Genomic DNA, 27,884 nt, shown 5'->3' on the forward strand with positions numbered 1-27,884 from the left:
ATATGACATGGTGACACCAAGCAACAGTTGCACAGCTAGAACGATGCATATTGAATCAGCCGTGGGGCACTTTGTGTTACAATAACCTCCTTTTCCAAAAGTGATCCCTGGACCGTGATCCCGTATTTGCTTTTTAGCGTATTATCGAGCAATGGTAAGATGGGAAAAAAAAAAAAAAAAAAGTTTTCTCTCCCTGCCTCTTTTCTGTTTCTATTTTTCTCATCCTGTCCTCTTTGATATTTCAGAAACTTGGAGGAGTATTATTTGTTCAAGATCTTGTCAGGGCCATAACAGTATAAATATCCCCAAACTGAAAACATAAATAAATGCCCTGTATAAGGACACAAACCAGAACAATCCATTATTTAGACTCAAATGTATCTCAGATCTAATCACATAAAGCTGCAGACCCAAAGGTAGAGAGCTCTTAAAAAGCTGGTGAAGCAGAAGTTTGTTTTTTTTTTTTTTTTTGATGAGGTAAGGTGCACTATTTTTTTTAATAGAAATTTATTTATTTTAATTGGAGGTTAATTACTTTACAATATTGTATTGCTTTTGCCATACACCAATATGAATCCGCCACGGGTGTACACATGTTCCCCATCCTGAACCCCCCTCTCACCTCCCTCCCTGTACCATCCCTCTGGGTCATCCCAGTGCACCAGCCCCAAGCATCCTGTATCATGCATCGAACCTGGACTGGCGATTTGTTTCTTATATGATATTATACATGTTTCAATGCCATTCTCCCAAATCACCCCACCCTCTCCCTCTCTCATAGAGTCCAAAAGACTGTACTATACATCTGTGTCTCTTTTGCTGTCTTGCATACAGGGTTATCATTACCATCTATCTAAATTCCATATATATGCGTTAGTATACTGTATTGGTCTTTTTCTTTCTGGCTTACTTCACTCTGTATAATCGGCTCCAGTTTCATCCACCTCATTAGAACTGATTCAAATGTATTCTTTTTAATGGCTGAGTAATACTCCACTGTGTATATGTCCCACAGCTTTCTTATCCATTCATCTGCTGATGGACATCTAGGTTGCTTCCATGTCCTGGCTATTATAAACAGTGCTGCAATGAACACTGGGGTACACGTGTCTCTTTCAATTCTGGTTTCCCCAGTGTGTATGCCCAGCAGTGGGATTGCTGAGTTGTATGGGAGTTTCTCATTCTAAGACAACCGAATCCAGTGTTTCATGAGAGAACTGGATGTGAAAAGATTTCAGTGTAACCAGAGAAGTGATTCTCACATGTTTTATTTTCTATTTAAAAATTAGGAGACTTAAATATAGCACCCATGTCCCACTTCTATTTACAAAGAAAGAATGAGCTATACCAGTGGTAAAAAGTGAATTTGTTGGCTTAACTTGATTGTTCAATCTATTGTCTTCAATAAAAACATGGTTTTACTTGAGTTATATAAGCATTTTCACCCTTACTGGTGAAAGCGTAACTCCTTCCCAAATTAATTTTCAAGCTTCTTTGGACCATGATATCAGGTTAATCTCTGCTCCTCCTCTCTATAAGAAATTCTTTTTATTTGTTGTTTCCTTTAAAGATCTCACCACAGTTCTAATATGCAGATATATATTAGACTCTGAGTTATTTACAGTGACTTTCCTCCATTGTGTTTGGGTAGGTAGTCACTGAAGGAAGCTATTTCTCAGGTGGAGATTAGCTACAGGTTGTTCCATCCATCTGAAAAATGTAATTCATCTACAGAGACTAATTATGTGTACATAAAGGAAGAAGGAAAGTGTTAGGTTGCTATAGTAAGAAAAAAAGATTAGATCCTATCTATAATTTCACAGCTCTTTTCATTTACCCATAAGAACTTCCTAGGCTTTCAGACTAGATTTCAGTATTTGACTACTTCATTCAATATGAATGAATTCAACATAGTTTTCACTGTAGTATACAGAATAGTATAGAAGTTAATGAAACTAGTTTACAAAGTCAGATCTTGCTATTCCCTATATGTGCCTAAAAATTCTCCTATAATTTATTTTAAAAACTGTAAAATAACTTCTTTAGCAAAACAAATCTGAAGCTCTAAAAATGACTTCCACTAATTATTAAGACTTACTTTAAGTCAGATACGAGATGAGAAGAACATACTATGGTGACAATGAAGGTGAATATTTAGAGAATCAATTAACTACTTCAACTTGTCTTGCAAAACACAACCTAAGAAAATGTTGGAATTGTTGATCTTGATCTGGATAGACCTTTGACCAAGAATCTCTTGATATCTATGCATAAACAGAACTTCTCAAAGAAACTAGAGAAAATTTTCCTATGTTCCTGAAAAAGTCATGAGAGATTCAATAAAGAAAATACTTGTACTACGTGACATAAAGGAAACAAAGAAAGGGGCACTAAATTCCACACTAAGAATAAGGATATTTGTTCCTGGTTTATAATCTCATAAGGAAGAACAGATAAATGGGTACATCTACACTACAAATTATGGAAGAGGCAAGTGGGGAGGTGGGTGGGCAATGGCAGAAATTACTCATATAATGGTTTCTTTTTCAATTTTAGAGTAGGACGCCCCAAACATCATGTATTTGTCCTGCAGTCACAAATACCCTCCTAAATCACTTAACCAATAACATTATGCTCATTCCTCTTTCATTATGTTTGTTTCCTTTTTTGGGTTAACTCTCAGCCCTTGTGTACCCTGCCCCTATTCTTTAAAAATGTTCCCCTCATGCTGGAAGTTTTGTTTCATAATGAATGGAATGAAACAGTCAATAAGAAAGTATATCCACATACAAACATCTACCCTCATCTGGGGCTGTCTAAATAATTGATTTGTCCCTCTATAATCCATTCTTCTCACAGAGAGCTATCATTTAAACACAACCCAAATCATGTCATTTTATGGCTTAGAACCCTCAAAATCTTCCCATTGCACTTAAAAACCTTATCATAACTCCTATCACAATCAGCAAAGTCCCCTGCCACCTGGCCTTGGCTATTTTCTTTAGCCTCATCTCATTTCACTGTAATTTTTTTTTTTCCTATTCCTTAAGAACAGCAAACTCATTCCTAGTTTAGGACATTATGCTTTCTCTTCTCTCTGTCCTATAGAGATGGCATCCTGTATCTGCTTTTAGATTTCAGCTTGAGACCAGAGAGGTCTTCCCTCCCTAAACCAATACAGAGTGGCCTTCTCACTCAATGCTATTTTGATGCCATTTCCTTATGTCTCATATGTACCTTCCTCTGAAACATGCTTTGGGTGGACAAGGTCCTGAATCCCAGAGTTTGGAACAATTACTGGCACATGCAGATGTTCCATAAATATTTGTTTTAACGAGGCTATAAGCTTCTTTGTGAAACACAATGACTATACAGGCTTTCTTTTCAAAACGATCTGGGATTCTTTCATTTTCTTGTAGATGTTGTAGGAAGAAAGACAGCTCAATTATTATGCAAGCACATTTTCCTTTAATGTTAAGTCACACTGGTATTGCTTTTGTTCTTCCAAATTTGCTTCACTCTATCTGATACATAATTTAATCTAATTTCTCATTGTGCTTGTTTATTCAACTTGAATTGAACATTTTTGTTTATTGGGTAGTACATTCATACGTCTAACTTCATATTTTGGCTGTTTACTTCATTTGTGTGTCTTCAGAGCAAATGTGTGGGACTTAATCATCTGTTTCTATTTTCATGCAGTTCTGCTGTAGACTGTACTGTGGCTTGTATAACATAAATTAAGGCATCTTCTGATGAGAAAATCGGACATAAAATACTAAAATATTTCTTTGGTCAAAATTATTTATAGAGCTATGGCTATTGTTTTGCAAAACATAGCAAATGCTTCCACAGCTGTGGAAAAGAAAGAATATGATTAAAGCATTTCATGGGGTTTTATTTTATTTTGGACAGGCTTGATTGGGGCCAGTGATTTTGCACTTTATTTCATTTTGTTTAGAAAAAAAGAAAAAAAGGTCATCAGAGAGTTCTTCAGTGTATTCAACAAAGAACAGAACTAGGGGAAGCAGCTTTTCATTTACAGAGGTTACAAGTACAGTGGTTGGCACATTCAGAAAAAAAGGATGCCAGTAATTTTTTCTCATGGATCTCTTATATTTTAACATAACAATCAAATGTTACTTCTGTTTTACTTTGTGTTCCCATATAAGATGAGAGAGAACAGTAAATCCTAGGAGAGCTCACTCTGATAAAAGACTCTTAAGAATTTGTGGACATAAACCTTTGAAATTCTATGTATCATATAACTACTGGTATTTAGTTGCCAAGTCCTGTCCAACTCTTGTGACCCTGTGGACTGTAGCCCGCCAGGCTCCTCTGTCCATGAGATTTTCCAGGCAAGAATACTGGACTCAATTGCCATTTCCTTCTCCAGGGAATCTTCCCGACCAAGGGATTGAACCTGTGTCTCCTGCATTTCAGGCAGATTCTTTACTGACTGAGTTATGAGGTACTGTGAGTACTTAGAGACAAAAACTTTTTCAGTATCTTTCCGGTTAATCTCTATGATAGCACAGCTCCAAAAATTCTTCAGCCTCCTGAGACTAAAATCCACTGATCCCAGTCACTCACTGACTCTTGTTCCTTTCAGAATCCCTCTCCTTGCCCAGTCGAAATTCCAGGAGTAGTCTCTATAATCCTTCTTTCATGGGTATCTTCAACCCCTTTTCCCTCTTTCAACCACTCAGCTTTTCCTGGCAAAATGCCAGTCCTGGTTAAATCCCATTCTCTGTCTACTTGGGACTTGAATCTAGAGAAACAAATGGGGCTGAAAGAGCACACAAGAGCAAATGGGCTGGAAAGCAAGACAGACTGAAGAGCCCCCTCACTTGGCTAAACTTTAGATAGGCCCCTCTCTGACACTATTAGGCTCCTGATTTCCCTTTTCTTAGGGTGTTTACTTTCGAAAATTTTCAACTGTAAATTCGCAATTTGCCTGTTTTGAGATAAACGTCTTCTTCCAGGCTGATGACCTCCTGTTTTACAGCTCAGGAATGTCTTTCTCAAGGACTAAATAAGGACAAAAATCCTTCCTACCCTGGAAGGTAGAGCTAGGATGAAAATCAGGAAATATATAACCCCAAATCCCTCTCTCCTCCATGAATATTCTGTCCATTTATTTTCACACCTCATATAACCAACTTGCCAAAGAAACTCAGGGCAACTGCCCACCTGGTTCCCAGCTCTTCCCTTAAGAGCTTAATAAATCTTCACTTTTCTTTCTTGACTTCCATCTCATTTTTGAATTCTTTCTGCAATGAGACAAGAACCTACTCTGTGGTAACACCGCTCCTGGAATACTTTTCCACCAACTCATTCCAGTGCTTTAAAAATTCTCCCATCCTTTGGTACAACAGAGTGGAGTTTGATCTACCTGTCTTATCGTACATCCTGGATGAACTCTTTTTGCCTGTTTAATTGAGATTTGGGATTGGTAACATCAAATAGTGCCTGAATGATGATTGGTAATCATACTATGCCTTCCTAGTCCATTTCCTCTTCTACTTTTCTCGTACCTTCTCTTCTGTCTTCAAACCTCTCAAACATCTGCCCCATAGTTGGTGGTCTTGCTTTCTAGATCACTGAGAAATTAGATGTCAGACCAGATTTGCCACAGAGCCAGCCATTCCGTCAACCTCCCTACCTGCATAATTGCCCAGCTACTGTGGCTTACTTGTTTCTATAGGCACCAGGGACCCTATACTCTTGTGTTCACTCAAGCTCTACTTGTGTAAACCTCCTGCCTTTCTCCTGCTTCAATATTTCCTGTGCTTTATAGGTACAGAGAAAAAGAAGTAACCGTGATACTTTCACATTCACACATACAATTACATGCATAAAATACTCATATGCTAAAAAAATATGTACCCAACCTTCTAATTCATGTTATAAATTTGCTAATTTATATCTTCAGAGCAGCAATGACTACAATGTTGCTTATCACCAATTGAAATAAGAGATATATATGCCATCTCCATCTCCCTTTCTTGGAAATCAAAGTAACAATATGTTTGCCACAGTAAAAAAAATTTCCTTCTGCTATAGTTAAGTTGATTTTCACATTACTAATTGTGTATAAATGTCAGATATGCTGGAGCTGCTTTTATTTGAAGCCAAATATATATCTCATCCCAGTGCTCAAAAAAACGTAAAAGGTCTCTGCAGTTTGTGACTTATTGCACAGCTGTGATGGGTTGAGTCCCATCTCAAAAAGTTCAAGGACTAAAAACAATTACCTCTTCAAGGACGTCAGCAAGCTTACTGAGGATCTCTTCAGGAAGGCTCTGGAATGTTGGAACGCTGAAAAACAATACAGAGATGATGCTGAAGGCATGTACTGCAGCTCACTTTTATAAATAAAACAGCAATATATCTGAATGAACATGCAAAAAGATTTCTTAACTAATAATCTGCAGATGAAGATCACAGCAATAACTTAAGCATAATCTGATGACTAACGGGAGAAATGTACAAGAAGGAATTGGAGGTTGGACAGAACTGAGTTCAAATTTCATTTAGATTTCCTTGTGTGACCTTGAATGCCTCAGTTACAACGGGGAGAAAACCGCTCTCTCCCTTATCAGCCTGCTGTCACGAGATTCCTTCCAGTTCCATCACCCTCTCCAGGAACTCCCCCGACATATACATCCTCTCTGTCTCCCCTTTCGACAGGCCAACTTCTACCATCTTTTAAGACACAGCTTAATTGCCGACATGTTCAGCACTGCAAGCATGCAGTCAATAACACTGGAAGTTTCCCACTTTCACCAATCTCTCCCCAGCTAGATAAGGTCTGCCTATTATGATCTCTTTTATCCCTTCCTGCAATTGTAATTAGATAATTAGTCAGATATTTGCTACTGGCCATCCTCACTGCCAAAATCAAACACCACAAAAATAAGACCTGTATCTATTTTGCTCAGTTACTATATTTTTAGTGATTTGTTAATAACAACTCAAGAACATGTGTTGAATAAAGTTATGAAAATATGGATGTACAAATGCTTCCTAGGAGAGTTATAGGGATCAGATCAGACAGGATGGAGAAGAAAAGTCCAGATTCATAGTAGACCCTGAAAAATGTCTTCTCAGCTTCTTATTAGGGAAATTCACAGACCAGCAAGGAAATATCTCATGTAACCCTATTTCAATCTTGAGTAGAGAAAAGACTATTAATGCGTGAATATACATTTGTAGGTAAGGTATTTTATTAAAGACTGATCTTTATATAAACTCAATCTTTGGTAAACTGCTAAAGAACAAACATATTTAAATGAGTTAGATGAGCTGGATGAGACGTATCTTAGGTTTGTTGCTAGAGGACAATGGTTTTGGCTTGATTAGAATAATACAATGTAAGAAGCCAGAACATAGTGTTTGGATATAAACATGAAAGTTTTACTGTTAATTTGTCACTCTGATTCCCATTACTTAGTGTAAAGCCTATTGATAAAATCCTAAGGTTTTATGTAGAGGTAAAACAATTCATCCAGGACCATCTGTTCCACCAGATTTACTGCTATGGTCTGAGCCACGTGGGTTTTAATTTCCAGAAGGCAGTCTATTTCAGCAGCTGGATGAAACATATCAGAGAAAGAGAGGAAGAGAGAGGAAGCTGTTTCCATGAGTTATGCAGGTTGAAAAAGCTAGTCCTTCCATGTGCTTTTAATGAGCTATATATTTCAGTTTCTTCTGAGATGTAAGAATAATTAGAATATTTCTATCCCAGCGGGTATTTATGAAAAACACAAACTACAACTGAGTTTTTCTCATTTCATTATAATTGGCTGCCTTCTTTAGAGAGCCCTAATACTTCTGTGCTAAGTCTATGTCAAGCCACTCTATATTTTCATTTTCATGAGCATTCTTAGCCATGAGAAAAAAAATAATATTTGCATGACTACGTAACCCACTAAAGAAAACAAAAATGTTAAGTTTTAAGAGGGCATTTTAATAAATTATTTTTTACAATTTTACTTAGTTTTTAAAAATTCAGCTTTATTTAGGTATAATTGACAAAAATGCAAGATATTTAAAGTGAAAATAGTGAAACAATTCCTCTCATCCAGTTAACCTAGTTAACTAACACATTTGTCACCTCGTATATTTATTCTTACGTATTTTTCAAACATATAAGTTCTACTCTTTTTGTAAATTTCAGTTATACAATACAGTGCTATGAACCATGGTTAGAAGCTGAAACTCTGTAATCTATTCCCCCTACTTCTCAGTCCCTGACAACTACTGTTGTATGTTCTTATGAGTTCTTCATTTAGATTCCACATATAGGTGATGCCATGAAGTATTTTTCTCCCTCTGTCTAGCATAACGCCCTCAAGGTCCACCCATGTAGTAGAAAACAAAATAGCTGGATTTCCTTCTAATGTATTATTTTATATTATACAATAATATTCCATTGTTTGTGTGTGTGTGTGTGTATGTACATATATACACATATGGACTTCCCTGGTGGTTCAGTGGTAAAGAATCCCACTACAATGCAGGAAAAACAGGAGACGTGGGCTTGATCCCTAGATGCAGGAAGATCCTCTGGAGGAGGGCATGGCAACCCGCTCCAGCATTCTTGCCTGAAGAATTCCATAGACAGAGGAGCCTGGTGGGCTACAGTCCACAGAGTCACAAAGAGTCAGACACAACTAAAGTGAGTGAGCATGCACATATGTACACAGACACACACACACACACACACACACACACAAATGATCTTCACACACACACACACACACACACACGATCTTCACACACACACACGCATATACATGATCTTTTATAATTTTAAATGCTTCAAAACATTCAGTGCCATTTATTATCAATAAAAATTAGTGATTATTTTAAAGAAGAAACACTAAAGAATTCTTGGTAACAATTTAAGCACTTTCAAATCTAATAAAATGGAAATCAATTAACAGGAAATAAACACTTATCAAAGAACCATTGTTATAGTCATCCCTTTTATAGCTAAAATAACGGGGATCTTGAGACTCTTCTAGAGGTCACAACACAGCACAGATAAGAAAGACAAAGGAAGAACACTTTTACCTGAATGACTATCAGCTGATGACTTGTTGAGCTACCCACCTCACAGCGGGCTTCCCTGGTGTCTCAGATGATAAAGAATACACCTGCAATGCGGGAGACCTGGGTTCGAGCCCTGAGTTGGGACGATCCCCTGGAGGAGAATGACATGGCAACCCACTCCAGTATTCTTGCCTGGAGAATCCCCACAGACAGAGGAGCCTGGTGGACTACAGTCCATGGGGTTACAAAGAGTCAGAAACAACCGAGCGACTAAGAACAGCAGAGCAGAGCACACTTCACAATAAAACTATTTTAAAATACCTTATGTAATTTTTAAAACCATGCCATATTCTTTTAATGACTTAGAAGTGAAGCAATAATATGAATAACCTTTGATTCAGTGACTTCATTTATTAACTAACTTTTTACTATGAAAAATGTCAAATAAATGGAAAGGCTGAAAGAAGAGCTCAAGAATCACCTGTATCCCCACCACCTAGATTAGCAACTATTAACACTGTGCCATCTTTATCTGCCTTCAATCCATCTAACTTTATATGCATATTGATAAATAGCTTTATAGATATTTTTGATGATAATCTGAAAGCAAATTGTAGGTTTCATGAAATTCCATCCTAAATATTTGAGCATACAGATCTAAAAATAAGAACAATTAAAAAATACTATTATGTTACTTATTTTATCATTTTTTGCCCAATCATTCAAAATTTAAAGAAAAGGAAACAAATTTTTAATGTAAACATGATGAAGTTTTTAAGCCTAAAATTGTTTGGTACACCTTTTCAAAGTGCAAATGAAGAAGTAAGTGAAGCACCTGACGGAATGAGTTACCATACTGCATTGACTGGAGAAGTCACGTAACAGGAGGCCAAAAAATAAAGTCTTGGAGAGCTGACTTTGCTGAATAACTGTTGGAGAAGGTGGTAAAATAAATTATTGTATTGCCTCTTTTCGAAGACACCGTCCTTTGCTGAATTAAAGATTTTGCTGCAAACACAAAAATGGGTGAAAATATTGTCCACAGAATTGCACTTTTGCCTTATAAATGGATTAATCAGTCATGGCGGGACTAGCTTTTTGGCTACTATTCATTTGACATGAGAATCAACCAATCATTAAAGAAGACTGCACATGAATACTTGGTAATAAACATAAGTGGTGCTGAACTACTTCGCTGGAATAACTTTTCAAATGGAAGAACTATTGAAACTGAGTGGGGCCCTAAGGAGCTCCATGGCATGGAGTTCTTTTTTTGTCCCTGTTCCCTGTAGACAAAATTCATGACCTTTCCTGAGTTCCAAAGGGCAGTTTCTAACAGTTGCTCTTCAAGAAAATTGGAGATATCAGGGAATATTTCATGTAGAGATAGGCATGATAAAGCAGAAAAATAGGAAGTATCTAATAGAGGCAGAAGAGATTAAGAAGAGGGGTCAAGAATACACAGAACTATATAAAAAATATCTTAATGACCTGGATAACCATGATGGTGTAGTCACTCACCTAGAGCCAGATATCCTGGAATGAGAAGTCAAGTGGACCTTTGGAAGCATTACTATGAACAAAGCTAGTGGAGGTGATGGGATTCCAGCTGAGCTATTTCAGATCCTAAAAGATGATGCTGTGAAAGTGCTGCACTCAAGAAGATAGCGCATTTGAAAAACTCAGCAGTGGCCACAGGACTGGAAAAGGTTAGTTTTCATTCCAATCCCAAAGAAGGGCAATGCCAAAGAGTGTTCTAACTACTGCACAACTGTGCTCATTTCATATGCCAGCAAGGTTATGCTGAAAATCCTTCAAGCTAGGCTTCAGCAGTACATGAACTGAGAACTTCCAGATGTACAAACTGGGTTTAGAAAGGGCAGAGGAACAAGAGATCAAATTGCCAACATTTGTTGGAGCACAGAAAAGCAAGGGAATTTGAGAAGAACAACTAGTTCTGCTTCATTAACTATACCAAAGCCTTTGACTGTGTGGATCACAATAAACTGTAGAAAATTCTCAAAGAGATAAGAATACCATATGACCTTAGTTGCCTCCTGAGAAGCCTATATGCAGGTCAAGAAACAACAGTTAGAACCAGACATGGAACAATGGACTGGTTCAAAATTGGGAAAGCAGTAAGTCAAGGCTATCTATTGTCACCCTGCTTATTTAACTTCTATGCAGAGTACATCATGCAAGATGCTAGACTGGAAGAATCACAAAGTGGAATCCAGAGGGCTGGGAGAAATATCAACATCTTCAGATACATAGATGATAGCACCCTAATGGCAGAAAGCAAAGACGAACTAAAGAACCTCTTGACTAAAGTGAAAGAGGAGAGTGAAAAAGCTGGCCTAAAACTCAGCATTCAAAAAACTAAGATCATGGCATCCAGCGCCATCACTTCATGGCAAATAGATGGGGGGGAAATGGAAGCAGTGTGAGACTTTATTTTCTTGGGCTCCAAAATCACTGCAGGTGGTGACTGTAGCCATGAAATTAAAAGACACTTGCTCCTTGGAAGAAAAGCTATGACCAACCTAGATAGCATATTAAAAAGCAGAGATATTACTTTGCTGACAAAGGTCTGTCTGTGATTTTTCCAGTAATTATGTATAGATGTGAGATTTGGTCCATTGAGAAGGCTGATCACTGATGAGTTGATGCTTTCAAACTGTGGTGCTAAAGAAGATTCTTGAGAGTCCCTTGGTCAGCAAGAAGACCCAACCAGTCAATCCTAAAGGAAATCAACCCTGGATATTCGTTAGAAGGATTGAAGCTCTAATACTGAAGGTAAAGGTCTAATACTTTGGTTACCTGACTCGAAGAGTTGACTCACTGGAAAAGACCCTGATGCTGGGGACGATCGAAGGCAAGAGAAGAAGGGGGCAACAGAAGATGAGATAGTTGGATGGCATCACCGACTCAACGGACATGAGTTTGAGCAATCACTGAGAGATAGTGAAGGACAGAGAAGCCTGGCGTGCTGCAGTCCATTGGGTACAAAGTGTTGTATAGGACAACAACAATAATCAAGAGAGAAGCAGCCAGGAAAACACCAGAGGCAAAATTAAAGGGTCCAGAGAAGACCATCAAGATTAGGAGATTAACGGATTAAAGGCATGCAAGCCCTCTGTGTTAAGTCGCTTGTGTGACCCATGAACTGTAACCCACCAGGCTCCTCTGTCCATGCGATTCTCCAGGCAATAAAACTGGAGTGGGTTGCCATGCTCTCCTCCAGGCTCCCCACACACCTAAATCTTGTCAGAGATCCCACCCTTGGACCATTGTTATAAACCCCCTCATCAAATCCTCTGGGCGTTGTGACACACAGTTGTTCCAGGCAGGAACCCACTTTGTCCCCCTTTTTCCGGCACAGTAATAAAGCTATCCCTTTCTACTTCACCTAAAACTCTGTCCCCAAGGTTCAATCTGGCACTGGTGTACAGAGAGTTGAGCTCTCAGCTTTATTATGTTGTACTGGTGGTGCAAAAGTAAAGCCCCCTCAACACAAATTAAGGCAGTGACTCCAAGCATGTGTGTGCTAAGTCACTTCAGTCGCGTCCAACTCTTTGCAACCCTATGGACTGTAGCCTCCCAGGCTCCTCTGTCCATGGGATTCTCCAGGCAATAATACAGCAGTAGGTTCCCATGCCCTCCTCCAGGGGATCTCCCCAACCCAGAGATTGAAGTAGAGTCACTTTATATCTTCTGCATTGGCAGGTGGGTTCTTCACCACTAGCACCGCCTGGGAAGTCTGGAGGTTCCACCGAGCCTTGAACGTGGACCGCTGGATTCAGAGTCTAGAGTGCTAACCACTACACCACGGAACCCTAGTAGTCATCATTATATTCTTATACTTACATTATATCCTTTACTCACTATATATGGAATATCAAGTATAGTAGTCAGTATAGTCTTATATACACAGAAAAAACTGATAAAGTAAAAATCTAGTTTTACTTTAAACTGTTTTGGTGAAACACTGAGTTATTAATTGTATTGAATTTTAACCCTTGAGTACATATCATTTTAACACTCTATATGACAAAATGGCAAACATACAGCATGTGTCTCTGCTGCTTACTGAAGTACAATGGTTTTCTCAAGAAAAATCCCTTGTATAATTGCTGCAGTTGCAAGCTGAATTAGCCACTTTTTTATACAACATAAGTTTTTACTAGGCAAAAACCATAAACTGTGCTTATTCAGACTTGAGTATTTGGCAGATAATTTTTCAAGGAAAAAACAAAGTGAGACTGTCACTTCAAGGGAAACAACAGATAGCATTTGCTGCCAATAATAAAATTCTAAGTTTCAAATGAAAGCTCAAACTTCAGAAAACTTTTATCTGCCATTGTGGGCTTAATGATTTTCTAATAGTTGAAGACTTTTTTGATGGGATCATTGGTGAATGTTGATATTAACAAATGTGATTCTTTTGGTATCATAAATTTTGTAATTTCTGAACCAGTATTTTCCAGATGATTAATGTATGACGTTACAAGGTCATGTGGAGAAAGAGCTATTCCAAGATGGGTAAACAGATTACAATTTAATAAAGTAAGAAAAGTTCATTGATATGGTTTCAGATTTCACATTACAACTAAGTTGCAAGAAAGTACCCTTTGCTGGGCTTTGGTGTAGTGTCAAATAAGAATGTCCACTATTATCTGAAAAGGCCATTAATATACTCTTCCCTTTTTATGCTCCATATCTTTGTGAGGCTGGTTTTTTTAAATACCTGAACCAAAAAAAACCAGAAATTCAACAGATTGAATAATACTGAAGCAGATATGAGAAGGCACTGTCTTCTAAGGCAGATACTGACAGACTTGCAAAAATATAAAATCAAGTTTCTTTTCACTGTTTTTTCTTTGTTTGTTTTGGAAAACATTTTCATTAAAATAGGTTATATTAATACGTGAAAAAAATTAAAGATTTAGTCACTCAGTCATGTCTGACTCTTTGTGACCCCATGGATTGTAGCCCGCCAGGCTCCTCTGTCCATGGAATTCTCCAGACAAGAACAGCGGAAAGCAAAAGTTGCTCAGTCGTGTTTGACTCTTTGTGACTCCATGGACTACACAGTCCATTGAATTCTACAGGCCAGAATACTGGAGTGGGTACCCTTTTCCTTCTCCAGGGGATCTTTACAACCCAGGGATCAAATCCAGGTCTCCTGCATTGCAGGTGGATTCTTTACCAGCTGAGCCACAAAGGGGGCCTAAGAGCCTATCTCGTCTCCAGGGCATCTTCCCAAACCAGCGTTTGAATCCAGGCCTCCTGAACTGCAGGTAAATTCTTTACTGTCTACGTTGGAGGAGAAAGAGGCTGAGGATCTCAAAGGCACAGAGTTAAACCCACATTTCCCACAGAACTTTGGAACATCTATGAAGGGGCGTATGATAAGATTCCAAGAACAAAAAGTAGTACAGAGGTTTCTACAAAGTGATACAAAGCTCAGTTATAAATATATATTCTGGAATTCAGAAACTGATACCTCTCTTAATGAAGGAAACCATTATAGCAAAAAAGAAAAAGTGGTATGCTGAATGAGGAGAGAAATCAACAAGCAAAAAGCTTCTAATATTTTGAATGAAAAACTTCAAAGACAAGTGCTCATTACAATCCACAAGATAAAATCAGTTATTTGGTAGGACTGTCACAAATCTACACACATTTTTAAATTTATTTTTTAACTGCATCCTATGAGGGTATACATAGTATTGTAGGAAACTGACTTTGTTTCCCAGTGACTATATTCCAAATTTATATTTTTGAACTTTTTTTAATGACTTAGTAAATAAATTTTTTAAAATATGCTTATTTTTAACTCAACACAGTCAACATCAATAAATGATACCCACATGAGATTTGGAAAGAGTAGACTTAACAGAGGTGGTGAGAACTGGTTGAGCTCTGCTATATTTGGGGAGAAGAAACAACATGATTTCCTAGAAGACTAAATGTGGGATGAGAGATAGAGGAGACAAGGATGGCTGTACAATGGAAAGGAACATATAAATGCAGGTTAAATGTTTTTCACATTGAATAAGCAATTTTTTTTAACCAACTCAATAGCAAAGTGTTTGATTTTATCAGAAGATCTCAGTTTTTAAATACAACCAGAGAGCATCAGATATAGCCCTATATTTATTTTATTTTTTATTATAAATTTATTAATTTTAATTGGAGGCTAATTACTCGACAATATTGTATTGGTTTTGCCATACATCAACATGAATCCGCCATGGGTATACACGTGTTCCCCATCCTGAACCCCTCTCCCACCTCCCTCCCCGTACCATCCCTCTGGGTCATCCCAGTGCACCGGCCCCAAGCATCCTGTATCCTGCATCAAACCTGGACTGGCGATTCATTTCATATATGATATTATACATGTTTCAATGCCGTTCTCCCAAATCATCCCACCCTCTCCGTCTCCCACAGAAGATATCTCTTCAATAAACACTTCAAGAATGCCCTAACCTAGAACAAGACATACAGAGTTATATTAATTATTTTGGGGTAGCATTTAGAAAACAATAGCCTCCTCATTATGACATGAGAAATCAGCCTTGTATTCAGTTTAATGACAAGAAAATTGACACATATTGTTTATTTCAGGCTTCCTACAGTTCATACTAACTAAATAAAAGCAGATGTATCTGGCTTACCAAAGAAATCAATTTCTATTGATGAATCTACTTTAATTGAAAGAATTAAAGTAAAGGTCCTTCTTAATCTTACAGGTATCTAATCTTTCCCCTTAGTAAGCTCAGCAAAAGGTTTTCTGCCCTCAACATACTTTTCTCTCTTAATTGAATCATTTGGCATTGATCTTGGTTCATTCTGTTATTCAAGCCTTAAAACTGGTCTTTCTCTACCCCCTTCCTCGTCTCCCACCAAAATATACTTCAGATTTATTTTATATCAGCAGCATTTAGTCCTTATCACACAATGGCTCCAACCCTTTAATAGCTGCCTATCATCTTGCCCCAGATAATAAAAATTCGAAGAATTTTTTTCTTGCATGTAAAAATACTTTAGGTAAATCAAATCTTTATAGAGATATGAGGCATAATTTTACTGTGTGATAAATATAAACTCCTTATCTAGAAAGACTCTATAGCGACTAAGCATATGTACTTTAGAATAAAGGAGAACAGCTGAATTAAGGCTCTGCTACTAATTATCAGCTATGCTTTTAATAAGATATTTAACTTCACTAGGTTTCAGCCTCCTTAGATTAAAATAAAAGGGAATAATACCACCTGCTGCATAGGGCTGTGGTAAAAATAAGCTAGATGGTAGATATAAGACATTAAAAGTGTACCTGGCCCATACTAAACATTTGCACCCACCGAGAGCCTGATGCTGGGAAAGATTGAAGGCAGGAGGAGACAGGAACCACAGAGGATGAAATGGTTGGATGGCGTCACCTACTCAACGGACGAGTGTGAGCGAGCTCTGGGAAATGGGGACGGACAGGAGCACGGCGTGCTGCAGCCCATGGATCGCAAAGAGTCGGATGCAACTGAGCGACAGAGCAACAGCAACAACAGAGATGAAGTTTCTGCTGTCCTAACTGGTAGCATTATTTAACACATTTCATACTTAAAACAAACTTTCTAATGCATCAGAAATGAATCTTAGTGTAGACTCAGGAGTGCTGAAAAGATCTATGCCTTCATTGTTTTAAATCAAATTATATTTGGAGTATCAACCCTTGTTTTTTAATGAGCTATTTGATCACATTCATTGTTTAGCTCTTCTTCAGGGTCATACCTGAACCCAGGGGGCATGTCATGCCCAGAGAGTAGGGGATAAAGTCTCTTATTTCTCTGCTACTATGGTCATAAAGAGCCCTTGAAGTCACATCTCTATGGTTTTTTGCCCACAGAGGAGGAAGGAATCCTTTGGTCAAGCTAGGAACTCTAGTGCTTCCCCTTCACCTCCTTACGCACGTCCATGCAGAGGAACCCACTTTTGGGGGGAAAAAAAATGTGTTTATATATGTGTGTGTGTGCGCGCGCATGCGTGTGTGTGTGTGTGTGTGTGTGTGTGTGTAAGATCCTCCCCCTTCTCTTTTGACCCCAGACAATTCTTTGTAATCTCTTTATATGAATTTAGGCTTTAAAAATAGATAGGCAGTATCTTCTAGAAGTTTCTAGAACTGAGCAAAAACAGAGATTAAAAAAAAAACAACATGCAAAGAGCCTATGAAACTGCCTAAAAAGGTATAACATAGGGGGAAATATTTCAATAATTTATACCTGAATAAACTATCTTCCAGATCCCCTTATTTCAGGACCCTGATTCCCCGTGCAAGCACCATCCACTACAACCAACCTTTCCCCACACACAATGCAGCCACCTTCATGTAAACACCTGGACATAGAGGTGGGTAAAATGGCAGGGAAGGAAAAAAAGATCTGGGAAGAGGTTTCTAAACAGCTAGAAATGAGCTCAGGGCCATTTGGGCAGAAAATTCCAAGATCCTGATCTTGGCATGTGGCTTAGGAAGGGTCAGAGCACATCCTCTGGCTCCTCAGCAACAGCATGGATGTACCCAAAAGAAATTAGAGAGGAGTCCTTAAAAAGTAAATAATTCAGAGGTAGGCAGCTCCTAGAACGGTACCAGTGTCCTCTTCCCTAGTTATCCATTCTCTTCTTGCTCTTACTGAGAGCTGCAGCTAGACACTGCCTTTCCCTACATAAGCCTAAGCCAAAAGCATTTTGTTATGTAAACCCTTCAGGTACATTCGCCACATCTCTTTATTCATTCACAATGTGTCCATTTAAATAATTAATGGTGGCATAAAATTTAAATTTTTTTCAATGATTAAAAAGAGAAAAATCTATGAAACTATTATCTCTGCTACTCTCATTAAGATAAGAGTTATATTCTCATCAATTAGGTATCTTTAACACCATCATAACTCTAGGAGTATGTACAAAAGATAGGCAAATCACTTTAGCTCAGTGAATCTTCTCACTTCAGCTCTAACTCACATATAACAATTTGAGGCTGAGTAATCTCAAACAAACACCATTAAATAATATGAAAGAATGTATGCAAAATTGCTTTTCAAACTAAAGCCCTAGACAAATTTCAATGGTCAGGTTTCATGTTAAAATAACAAAAATCCTAAAAGTATTATCTTGAAAACCATCCTCTATAACTACATTCTAGTCAACTACAAACTTTTAGATTTGATTATAAAGTTTCCAGTTCTGCAGATTCATTTTCTAAAGCAACTATCAATCTCTTAGGCCAGATCCTTGCTCAAAATGTGCTAGGTCAGTTTCCAAATTTTTTTTAAAAAAATCAGGTTAAATAAGTTATGTACTGAGATCCAAGAAATCAATGAATTATTATGAATTATAATAAAATTTACATGACAAATGTATCATTTTAAGTGCACAATGCGATGGCACTGAGAACATTCACATTGTTGGACAACCATCGCCACTGTCCACCTACAGAACAGTCATCCTCCCAAACTGAAATGCTGTACCCATCAAAAAATAACTCTTCATTTCTCTCTCCTTTTAGCCTCTGGCAGCCACCATTCTACTCACTGATTCTATGAATTTCAGTATCTTAGATATCTTATATAGGTAGAATCATGTAGCATTTTTCTTTCTGTCGACTCATTTCACTGAGCATAATGTCCTCAAGGGCCATCCATGTTGCACATTTCAGATTGTCCTTCTTTTTCCAGGCTGAATAATATTCCATCACACACACCACACACACATACAAGTATATATATAGATATCACAGTTTATCTATACATTCATTGATTGATGGATACTTAGTTTGTTTCTACATCTTTGCAATTGCGAATAGTGCCACAGTTAACACAGGAATGCCAGTATCTCTTAAGAGACCCTGATTTCAATTCTTTCCAACACATATCCAGAAATGGGATTGCTGGGTCATACGGTGGCTCTATTTTGATTTTTTGAGGAAACTCTATACTGTTTTTCATAGTAGCAACTGTACCATTTTGCATCCCTTCAAACAGTGTGTAAAAGTTTAAAAAGTTTCAATTTCTCCATATCCTCATGAAAACTTTCTTTTTTTTTAATAACAGCCATCCTAACAGGATGAAGTGATATCTCACTGTGATTTTGATTTACCAGTCTTTGAATTCCCACATATTTACGTAAACTTCTTGAAGATTCAGCTGAGGGACAAACTCTTGAGAAATGGTTCCTGGCAACTTTCTTTCTCTATCTAAGTAGGTATCCTGCCTAAATAGCACCTATACTTTTACTTTAACCATGTGTTAATATATTTGCCTTCTCACAATAATGTATAAATTCTGTGAAAGCCCTATAGTATAGTAACTAAGAGCATGGATTTTAGAATCAGAAAATAAAAAGATAATTTTGAAACCCAGTGCCTCCACTTACTAGCTATGTAACTATGGGCAAGTTATTTAAAACCAGAAAGTTCAGATTCCTTAGTCAGGGAATGAAAACAACAAAACTTAGCTCTTGGAGCAGAGTGTTAATAAATATGAAGTACTTAGCAAAGAAGCTCTGCCATGGAGTAAATACTCAAAGGGACATACGATTTAGCTTGTAGAATACCAACAACAGAGACTGTATTGTGGAGTAGGCACTCAAAACCATGCATGTTTTTTGAGCATGCACACACACACACACACACACACACACACACACAGGAAAGACAAATGAACTAAGGCTATAATGGTTTTAATCGAGGGTCTCTATATAGAGATGTGCAGTTTGCTCATTGTACAAGGGGCCTGCATGGGGGATGGGTGAAACTCAGCTGATCCACTCTCTGTATGCCTTTCAGCTTACCCTGGCAGGGGCTACACCAACCCATAGGAAGCACTTATATTTTTTTTTAAATGCCTTGGATTGGTTCCAGATGACAGAGTATAAAAACATGTTCTTATCTCCTCCTGTGACAGTGAAAGTCACTCAGTCGTGTCAGACTCTTTGTGACCCCATGGACTAGTCCATGGAATTCTACAGGGCAGAATACTGGAGTGGGTAGCCTTTCCCTTCTCCAGGGGATCTTCCCAATCCAGGAATCGAACCCAGGTCTCCCACATTGCAAGTGGATTCTTTACCAGCTGAGCCACAAGGGAAGCCCAAGAATACTGGAGTGGGTAGCCTATCCCTTCTCCAGCGGATCTTCCAGACTCGGGAATCAAACTGGGCTCTCCTGCATTGCAGACGGATTCTTTACCAACTGAGCTATCAGGGAAGCCCTTTATCTCCTCCTGTGAAAGCACAGAAATTGTGAGTAGCTGTTGAACAACCATTGAGAGAAGGACACTGAAACCCACCGAAAAAAGATATTCTGTGTCCAAAGACAAAGGAGAAGCTGCAACATGATGGTAGGAGGGGCACAGTCACAATAAAATCAAATCTCATTACTTCTGGATAGGTGACCCCAAAACTGGGGAACAATAAAACTAAAGAAGCTCTCCTCCTGTTGTGAAGGTTCTGAGCCCCACAATAGACTTCTCTGCCCGGGGATTTGGCAGAGGGACTCAAGAGTCCCTAGGGAATCTGACTTTCAAGACCATAAGGATTTTATTGAAGACTTTGGTGGTACTGGGGCAGAGACTCCACTATTGAAGAGCACACATAAAATCTTGTGCACACCAACACCCAGGGGATAGGAGCAGTGATGGATAGGAGTGGTGACCCCCACAGGAGACTGAACCAGACCTACATGCTAGTGTTAGAGGGTCAGCAGTGCCTCGCTGTGGGGATAAGGACACTGGCAGCAGCTGTCCTGACAGATGGTCCTTGGTGTGAGTTCTCTTGGAGGTTGCCATTAGCCCTACTATAGAGCCTCTGGACTCTAGGGATGGATCAGCTTGGGCAAAACAACGAACAGGGAAGGAGAACAGGACCACTTATCAGCACACAATTTGACTAAACTTTTACTGAGCATTGTCTTGCCCACCAGAGAAAGACCCAGTTTTACCCACTGCTAGTTCCTCCCATCAGGAAGCTTGCACAAGTCTCTTAGCCTCTTCTACCAGAGAGCAGACAGGAAAAGCAAGAACTGAAATTCTGCAGCTTCCAGAACAAAGAACATGATCATAGAAAGCTAATAAAAATGAAATGCATGTAAAGTAAAAATTAAAAATAAATAAATAAATTAAAAAAAAAAAAAAAAAAAAATGAAATGCAGAGGATTATGTTCCAGATGAAGAACAAGATAAAACCGAAGAAAAACAACTAAATAAAATGGAGATAGACAATCTTCCTAACAGAAGCTGAAGGTATTAAGAAGAGGTGGCAAGAATACACAGTAGAATGATACAAAAAAGTCCTAATGAGACAGATAACCATGATGGTATGATTACTCACCTATAGCCAGACATCCTGGGATGCAAAGTCAAGTGGGCCTTAGGAAGCATCACTATGAACAAAGCTAGTGGAGGTGATGGAGTTCCAACTGAGCTATTTCAAATCCTAAAAGATAATGCTGTGAAAGTGCTGCACTCGATATGCCAGCAAATTTGAAAAAATTCAGCAGTGGCACAGGACTGGGAAAGGTCAGTTTCATTCCAGTGTCAAAGAATGTTCAAACTACCACACAATTGCACTCATCTCACACACTAGCAAAGTAATGCTCAAAATTATCCAAGCCAGGTTTCAACAGTATGTCAACCGAGAACATCCAGATGTTCAAGCTGGATTTAGCAAAGGCAGAAGAACCAGAGATCAAATTGTCAACATCCACTGGATCATAGAAAAAAGCAAGAGAATTCCAGAAAAACATCCATTTTTGTTTTATTGACTACGCTAAAGCCTTTGAAAGTGTGGATCACAATAAACTATGGAGAATTCTTCAAGAGATGGGAATACCAGACCACCTTACCTGCCTCCTGAGAAACTTGTATACAGGTCAATAATCAACAGTTAGAATCAGACATGCAACAATGGACTGGTTTCAAATTGGGAAAGTAGTACATCAAGGCTGTATATTGTCATGCTGCTTATTTAACTTATATGCTGCATACATCATGTGAAATCTTGGGCTGGATGGAGCACAAGCTGGAATCAAGATTGCCAGGAGAAATATTAATAACCTCAGATATGCAGATGACGTCACCCTTATGGCAGAAAGTAAAGAGGAACTAAAGAGCCTGTTGATGAAAAGAAAAAGGAGAGTGAAAAAGCTGTCTTAAAACTCAACATTCAAAAAAACAAAGATCATAGCATCTGGTCCCATCACTTCATGGCAAATATATGGGAAAAAATGGAAATAGTAACAGACCTTATTTTCTTGGGTTCCAAAATCACTGCAGGTGGTGACTGCAGCCATGAAATTAAAAGAAATGCTTACTCCTTGGAAGAAAAGCTATGGCAAACCAAGACAGCATATTAAAAAGCAGAGACATTACCTTGCCAGCAAAGATCCATATATTTAAAGCTATGGTTTTTCTGGTAGTCATGTATGGAGGTGAGATTTGGACCATAAAGAAAGCTGAGTCCTGGAGAATTGATGCTTTTGAACTGTGGTGTTGGAGAAGACTCTTGAGAGTCCCTTGGACTAAAAGGAGATTAAGCCAGTCGATCCTAACAGTAATCAGTCATTATTCACTGGAAGGACTGATGTTGAAACTGAAGCTCCAATACTTTGGCTACCTGACACAAAGAACTGACTCATTGGAAACCTGATGCTGGGAAAGATTGAAGGCAGGAGGAAAAGGGGATGACAGGATGGGATGGTTGGATGGCATCACTAACTTGATGGACATGAGTTTGTTCAAGCTCCAGGATTTGGTGAGGGACAGGGAGGCCTGGCGTGCTGTGGTTCATGGGGTTGCAAATAGTTGGAAATGACAGAGCAACTGAGCTGAACTGAGACAACCTTCCAGAATTATAATTCAGAATAATGATAGTAAAGATGATCCAGGATCTTGGAAAAGGAATGGAGAAGATGAAAGAAACGTTTGTCAAAGACCTAGATGAACTAAAGGACAAACAGAGATGGATAAAACACTCAAAGGAATTAATAACAGAATAACTGAAGCAGAAGTACTGATAAGTGACTTATAAAATGGAATGGTAAAAATCACTGCTGCAAAACAGAATATAGAAAAAAAAAGAATGAAAGGAATGAAGACACTCTAAAGAGCTCTGGGACAACATTAAGTAGAACAACATTCACAATATAGGGGTCCCACAGGGAGAAGAGAGAGAAAGAACCCGAGAAAATATTTGAAGAGATAATTGCTGGAAACTTCCTTAACATGGGAAAGGAAATAGTCAAACAAGTCCAGGAAGCACAGAGTCCCAGGCAAGAAAAACCCAAGGAGGAACACACTGAGATACATAGTAATCAAACTGGCAATAGTTAAAGACAAAGATAAAATATTAAAAGCAACAAGGGAAAAACAACAAATAACATACAAGGGAACACTCAAAAGGTTATAAGCTTATTTCTCAACAGAAACTGTACAAGCCAGAAGAGAATGGCACAATATATTTAAAGTGATAAAGAGAAGAACTTATAACTAAGAATACCCTACACAGCAAGACTTCTGTCCAGATAGGAAAAAGCTTTACAGACAAGCAAAAATTAGCAGAATTCAGCATCACCAAACCAGCTTTACAAAAAATGCTGAAGGGACTTCTCTAGGCAAGGAACACAAGAGAAGGAAAAGACCTACAAAAAATAAACCCCAATCAAGAAAATTACACTGGGATCATAAATAAATATCTTAAATATAAATGGATGAAATGCATCAACAAAAGACACAGACTGGCTGGGTGGATACAAAAACAAGACCTGTTGTGGAGGAGCTGGAAGGCTTTAAGCAAATACTGAAAATGTATTTGCTCCACTCATGATGAAGGTTGGAAGCTAGGACGAGCACAACAAAGGGTTATGAGCATTCACCGAGTGCCCAAGGCTGGGAACAGATGAGGAAGGGTCATACGCCTGGCATTGAGGCGTTCGGAGGCTTCCTTCTGACCACCTGTTTCTGGGAGCAAGGACTGCTGTTTCATGATAAGACTCCCTTTAGAGTTTCGCCAAAGCTATGTTATGGCTTGGGCGGTGGGAACTGTATTTTATGCTTGAATGCTTTGATGTTTTATCGAGAAAGGCTATGTGCAATTCTGCTTTATGTTCTGCTCCCTGAGACTATATATCTGCGAAAGCTGGGTAATAAAATTTGTCAGTCCACTAGAGGCTGTCCCTGAGTGTCCCCTTCAGAGTGTGGCCCTCTGAGCCTTAAAACCTGTATACATGCTTTCTACAAGAGACCCACCTCAGACCTAGAGACTCAGACCTGGACACTTAGAGACTGAAACTAGGGATGGGAGAAGGTATTCCATGCAAACGGAAATCAGAAATAAGCTAGAATAACAATACTGATAACAGAAAAAAAAATTCTTTAAAACAGAGATTGTCCTAAGAGATGAAGAATACTATATAACGATTAACAGTTCAAACCAAGAAAAGATGTAACAATTTTAAGTATATATGCACCCAACATAGGAGTACCTCAATATGTAAGGCTAAAATTAACAACAATAAAGGAAGAAACTGACAGTAACACAATAATGGTGGGGAACTTTAACACCCCACTTTCATCAATGGACAGATTGCCAAAACAGAAATGTAATAAAAAAATACAGGCCTTAAATGATACTTTAGACTAGATGGACTTAATTGATAATTTATACAGCATTGTATCCAAAGGCAGCAGACTACACATTCTTCTGAAGTGCACCTGGAACATTCTTCAGGATTGACCACATGCTGGGCCCAAGGTGAGCCTTAGTACATTTAAGAAAATTGAAATCACATCACATATCTTTTTGGATTACAACACTATGAGGTTAGAATAAATCACAAGAAAAAAGAAAGCTATAAAAACCATGAACACATGGCAGCCAAACATTATGCTACTAAACAACCAATGGATCATTGAAGAAATCAAAGAGGAGAGTAAAAAAAAAAAAAAAAAACCTAGAGAAAAATGAAAATGAAAGCACCTATGTGCTTTCTCAAAGTCCAAAACCTATGAAATGCAGCAAAAACAGTTCTAAGAGGGAAGTTTAAAGCAATACAGTCTCACTCCAAGAAACAAGAAAAATCTCAAATAAACAACATAATACTACACCTAAAACAACTAGAGAAAGAACAAATAAAATCTAAAGTTAGTAGAAGGGAAGAAATCATAAAGAGAAATAAATGAAATGCAAAGAAAACAATTGCAAAGATCAATGAAACCAAAAGCCAGTTCTTTGAAAAGATAAATAAAATTGATAAATCTTTAGTTAGACTCATCAATTTAAAAAAAAAGTGGACTCACATCAGTAAAATTAGAAATGAAAAAGGAGAAGTTACAACTGAATCCACAAAAATACAAAGAATCATAGTAGACTACTATGAGCAATTGTGTGCCAATAAAATGAACAACCTGGAAGAAATGGACAAATTCTTATGAAAGTACAATCTCCCAAAATTAAACTGAGAAGAAATAGAAAATATAAACAGACCAGTCATAAGAACTGAAATTGAAACTGTGATTTAAAAACTCCCAACAAAAGTTCAGGGCATGACGGCTTCACATGCAAATTCTATCAAACATTTAAAGAACAGTAAACACATATCCTTCTGAAACTGTTTCAACAAACTACAGAAGAAGGGAAACTCCCAAATTCATTCTGTAAAGTCATCATCACCCTGACACCAAAGCCAGACAAAGATATCACAAAAAAAGAAAAGTACAGGCCAATATCACTGATGAACATAGATAAAAAATCCTCAACAAAACACTAGCAGTCTGTATCCAACAATATACTGAAAAGATCATTCACCATTATCCAGTGGGATTCATCCCCAGGGATGTAAGATTTTTCAGTATCTGCAAATCAGTCAATGTAATATAACACATCAAGAAATTAAAGAATAAAAACCATATGATCATCTCAATAGATGGAAAAATGGTTTTTGACACAATTCAGCACCCTTTTATGGTAAAAACTCTCCAGAAAGTGAGCATAGAGGGAACATACATCAACAAAACAAAGCCATATACAACAAATCTACAGCTAACATCATACTCAATGGTGAAAAGATGAAAGCATTTCCTGGAAGATAAGGAACAAGACAAGGATGTTCACTGTCATTTTTATTTATCATAGTTTTGGAAGTCCTACCTATGATAATCAGAGAAGAAAACAAACTAAAGGCAATCCAAAATGAAAAAGAAGAATTTAAACTGTCACTGTTTGCAGATATGATACTATATATTCAGTTCAGTTCAGTTCAGTCACAGTCATGTTCAACTCTTTGAGACCCCACGGACTGCAGCATGACAGGCTTCCCTATCCATCAACAACTCCTGGAACTTATTCTAACTCATGTCCATTGAGTTGGTGATGCCATTTAACCATCTCATCCTCTGTCGTCCCCTTCTCCTCCCGACTTCAATCTTTCCCAGCATCAGGGTCTTTTCCAATGAGTCAGTTCTTCGCATCAAGAGGCCAAAGTATTGGAGTTTCAGCTTCAATATCAGTCTTTCCAATGAATAATCAGGACTGATTTCCTTTTGGATGAACTGGTTAGATCTCCTTGCAGTTCAAGGGACTCTCAAGAGTCTTCTCCAACACCACAGTTAAAAAGCATCAATTCTTCGGCACTCAGCTTTCTTCACAGTCCAACTCTCACATCCATACATGACCACAGGAAAAACCATAGCTTTGACTATACGGACCTTTGTTGGCAAAGTAATGCCTCTGTGTTTTATTATGCTGTCTATGTTGGTCATAACTTTCCTTCCAAGGAGTAAGCGTCTTAATTTCATGGCTGCAGTCACCATCTGCAGTGATTTTGGAGCCCCCCAAAATAAAGTCTGTCACTGTCTCCACTGTTTCCACATCTATTTTCCATGAAGTGATTGGACCAGATGCCATGATCTTAGTTTTCTGAATGTTGAGTTTTAAGCCAACACTTTACCTCTCCTCTTTCACTTTCAACAAGAGGCTCATTAGTTCTTTGCTTTCTGCCGTAAGTGTGGTGTCAGAAGATCCTAAAGAATACCAGGAAACTTCCTGAACTCAATGAATCTGGTAAGGGTGCAGGCTACAAAATTAATACACAAAAATCTGTTGCATGTCTATACACTTACAATCGAAGATCAGAAAGAGAAATTCAAGAAACAATTCCTTTTACCATCGCATCAAAAACAATAAAATACTTATGAATAAACCTACCTAAGAAGATAGAAGACCTGTACTCTGAAAACTATAGGACACTAATGAAATAAATCAAAGACATGAAGAGATGGAAATATATACCATATCTGTAGATTGGAAGAATCAATATTGTCAAGATGACTATACTACCCAAAGCAATCTACAGATTCTATGCTGCTGCTGCTGCCAAGTCGCTTCAGTCATGTTTGACTCTGTGCGACCCCAGAGATGGCAGCCTACCAGGCTCTTCTGTCCCTGGGATTCTCCAGGTAAGAACACTGCAGTGGGTTGCCATTTCCTTCTCCAGTGCATGACAGTGAAAAGTGAAAGTGAAGTTGCTCAGTCGTGTCTGACTTCACGATCCCCTGGACTGCAGCCCACCAGGCTCCTCTGTCCATGGGATTTTCCAAGCAAGAGTACTGGAGTGGGGGTGCCATTGCCTTCTCCGCAGATATTATGCAATTCCTATCAAATCACTAAGCCTTTTTTCATAGAACCAGAACAAAAAAATGTTAAAATCTATAGAGAGACACAAAAGATCCCAAATAACCAAAGCATTCTTGAGAAAGAAAAACAGAGCTAGAGGAAGC

The 27,884-nt window shown here is 38.2% G+C and overlaps 1 protein-coding gene across 2 annotated transcripts in view; it reads right to left on the minus strand.

Moving 5' to 3' along the window:
- The window catches only part of PRKG1 (protein kinase cGMP-dependent 1), a 1,378,000-nt gene that overhangs the window by 372,223 nt on the left and 977,893 nt on the right, over positions 1 to 27,884 (minus strand). For both annotated transcript variants that reach the window (XM_040254675.1, XM_040254674.1), the window contains exon 5: positions 6,258 to 6,321. In XM_040254675.1, coding sequence (XP_040110609.1) covers positions 6,258 to 6,321 — 64 coding nt within the window. The remainder of the gene's footprint in view (positions 1 to 6,257; positions 6,322 to 27,884) is intronic.

This window comes from Oryx dammah, unplaced genomic scaffold (assembly GCF_014754425.2).
Source record: "Oryx dammah isolate SB20612 unplaced genomic scaffold, SCBI_Odam_1.1 HiC_scaffold_14, whole genome shotgun sequence".
NCBI classification, from domain to species: Eukaryota; Metazoa; Chordata; class Mammalia; order Artiodactyla; family Bovidae; genus Oryx; species Oryx dammah.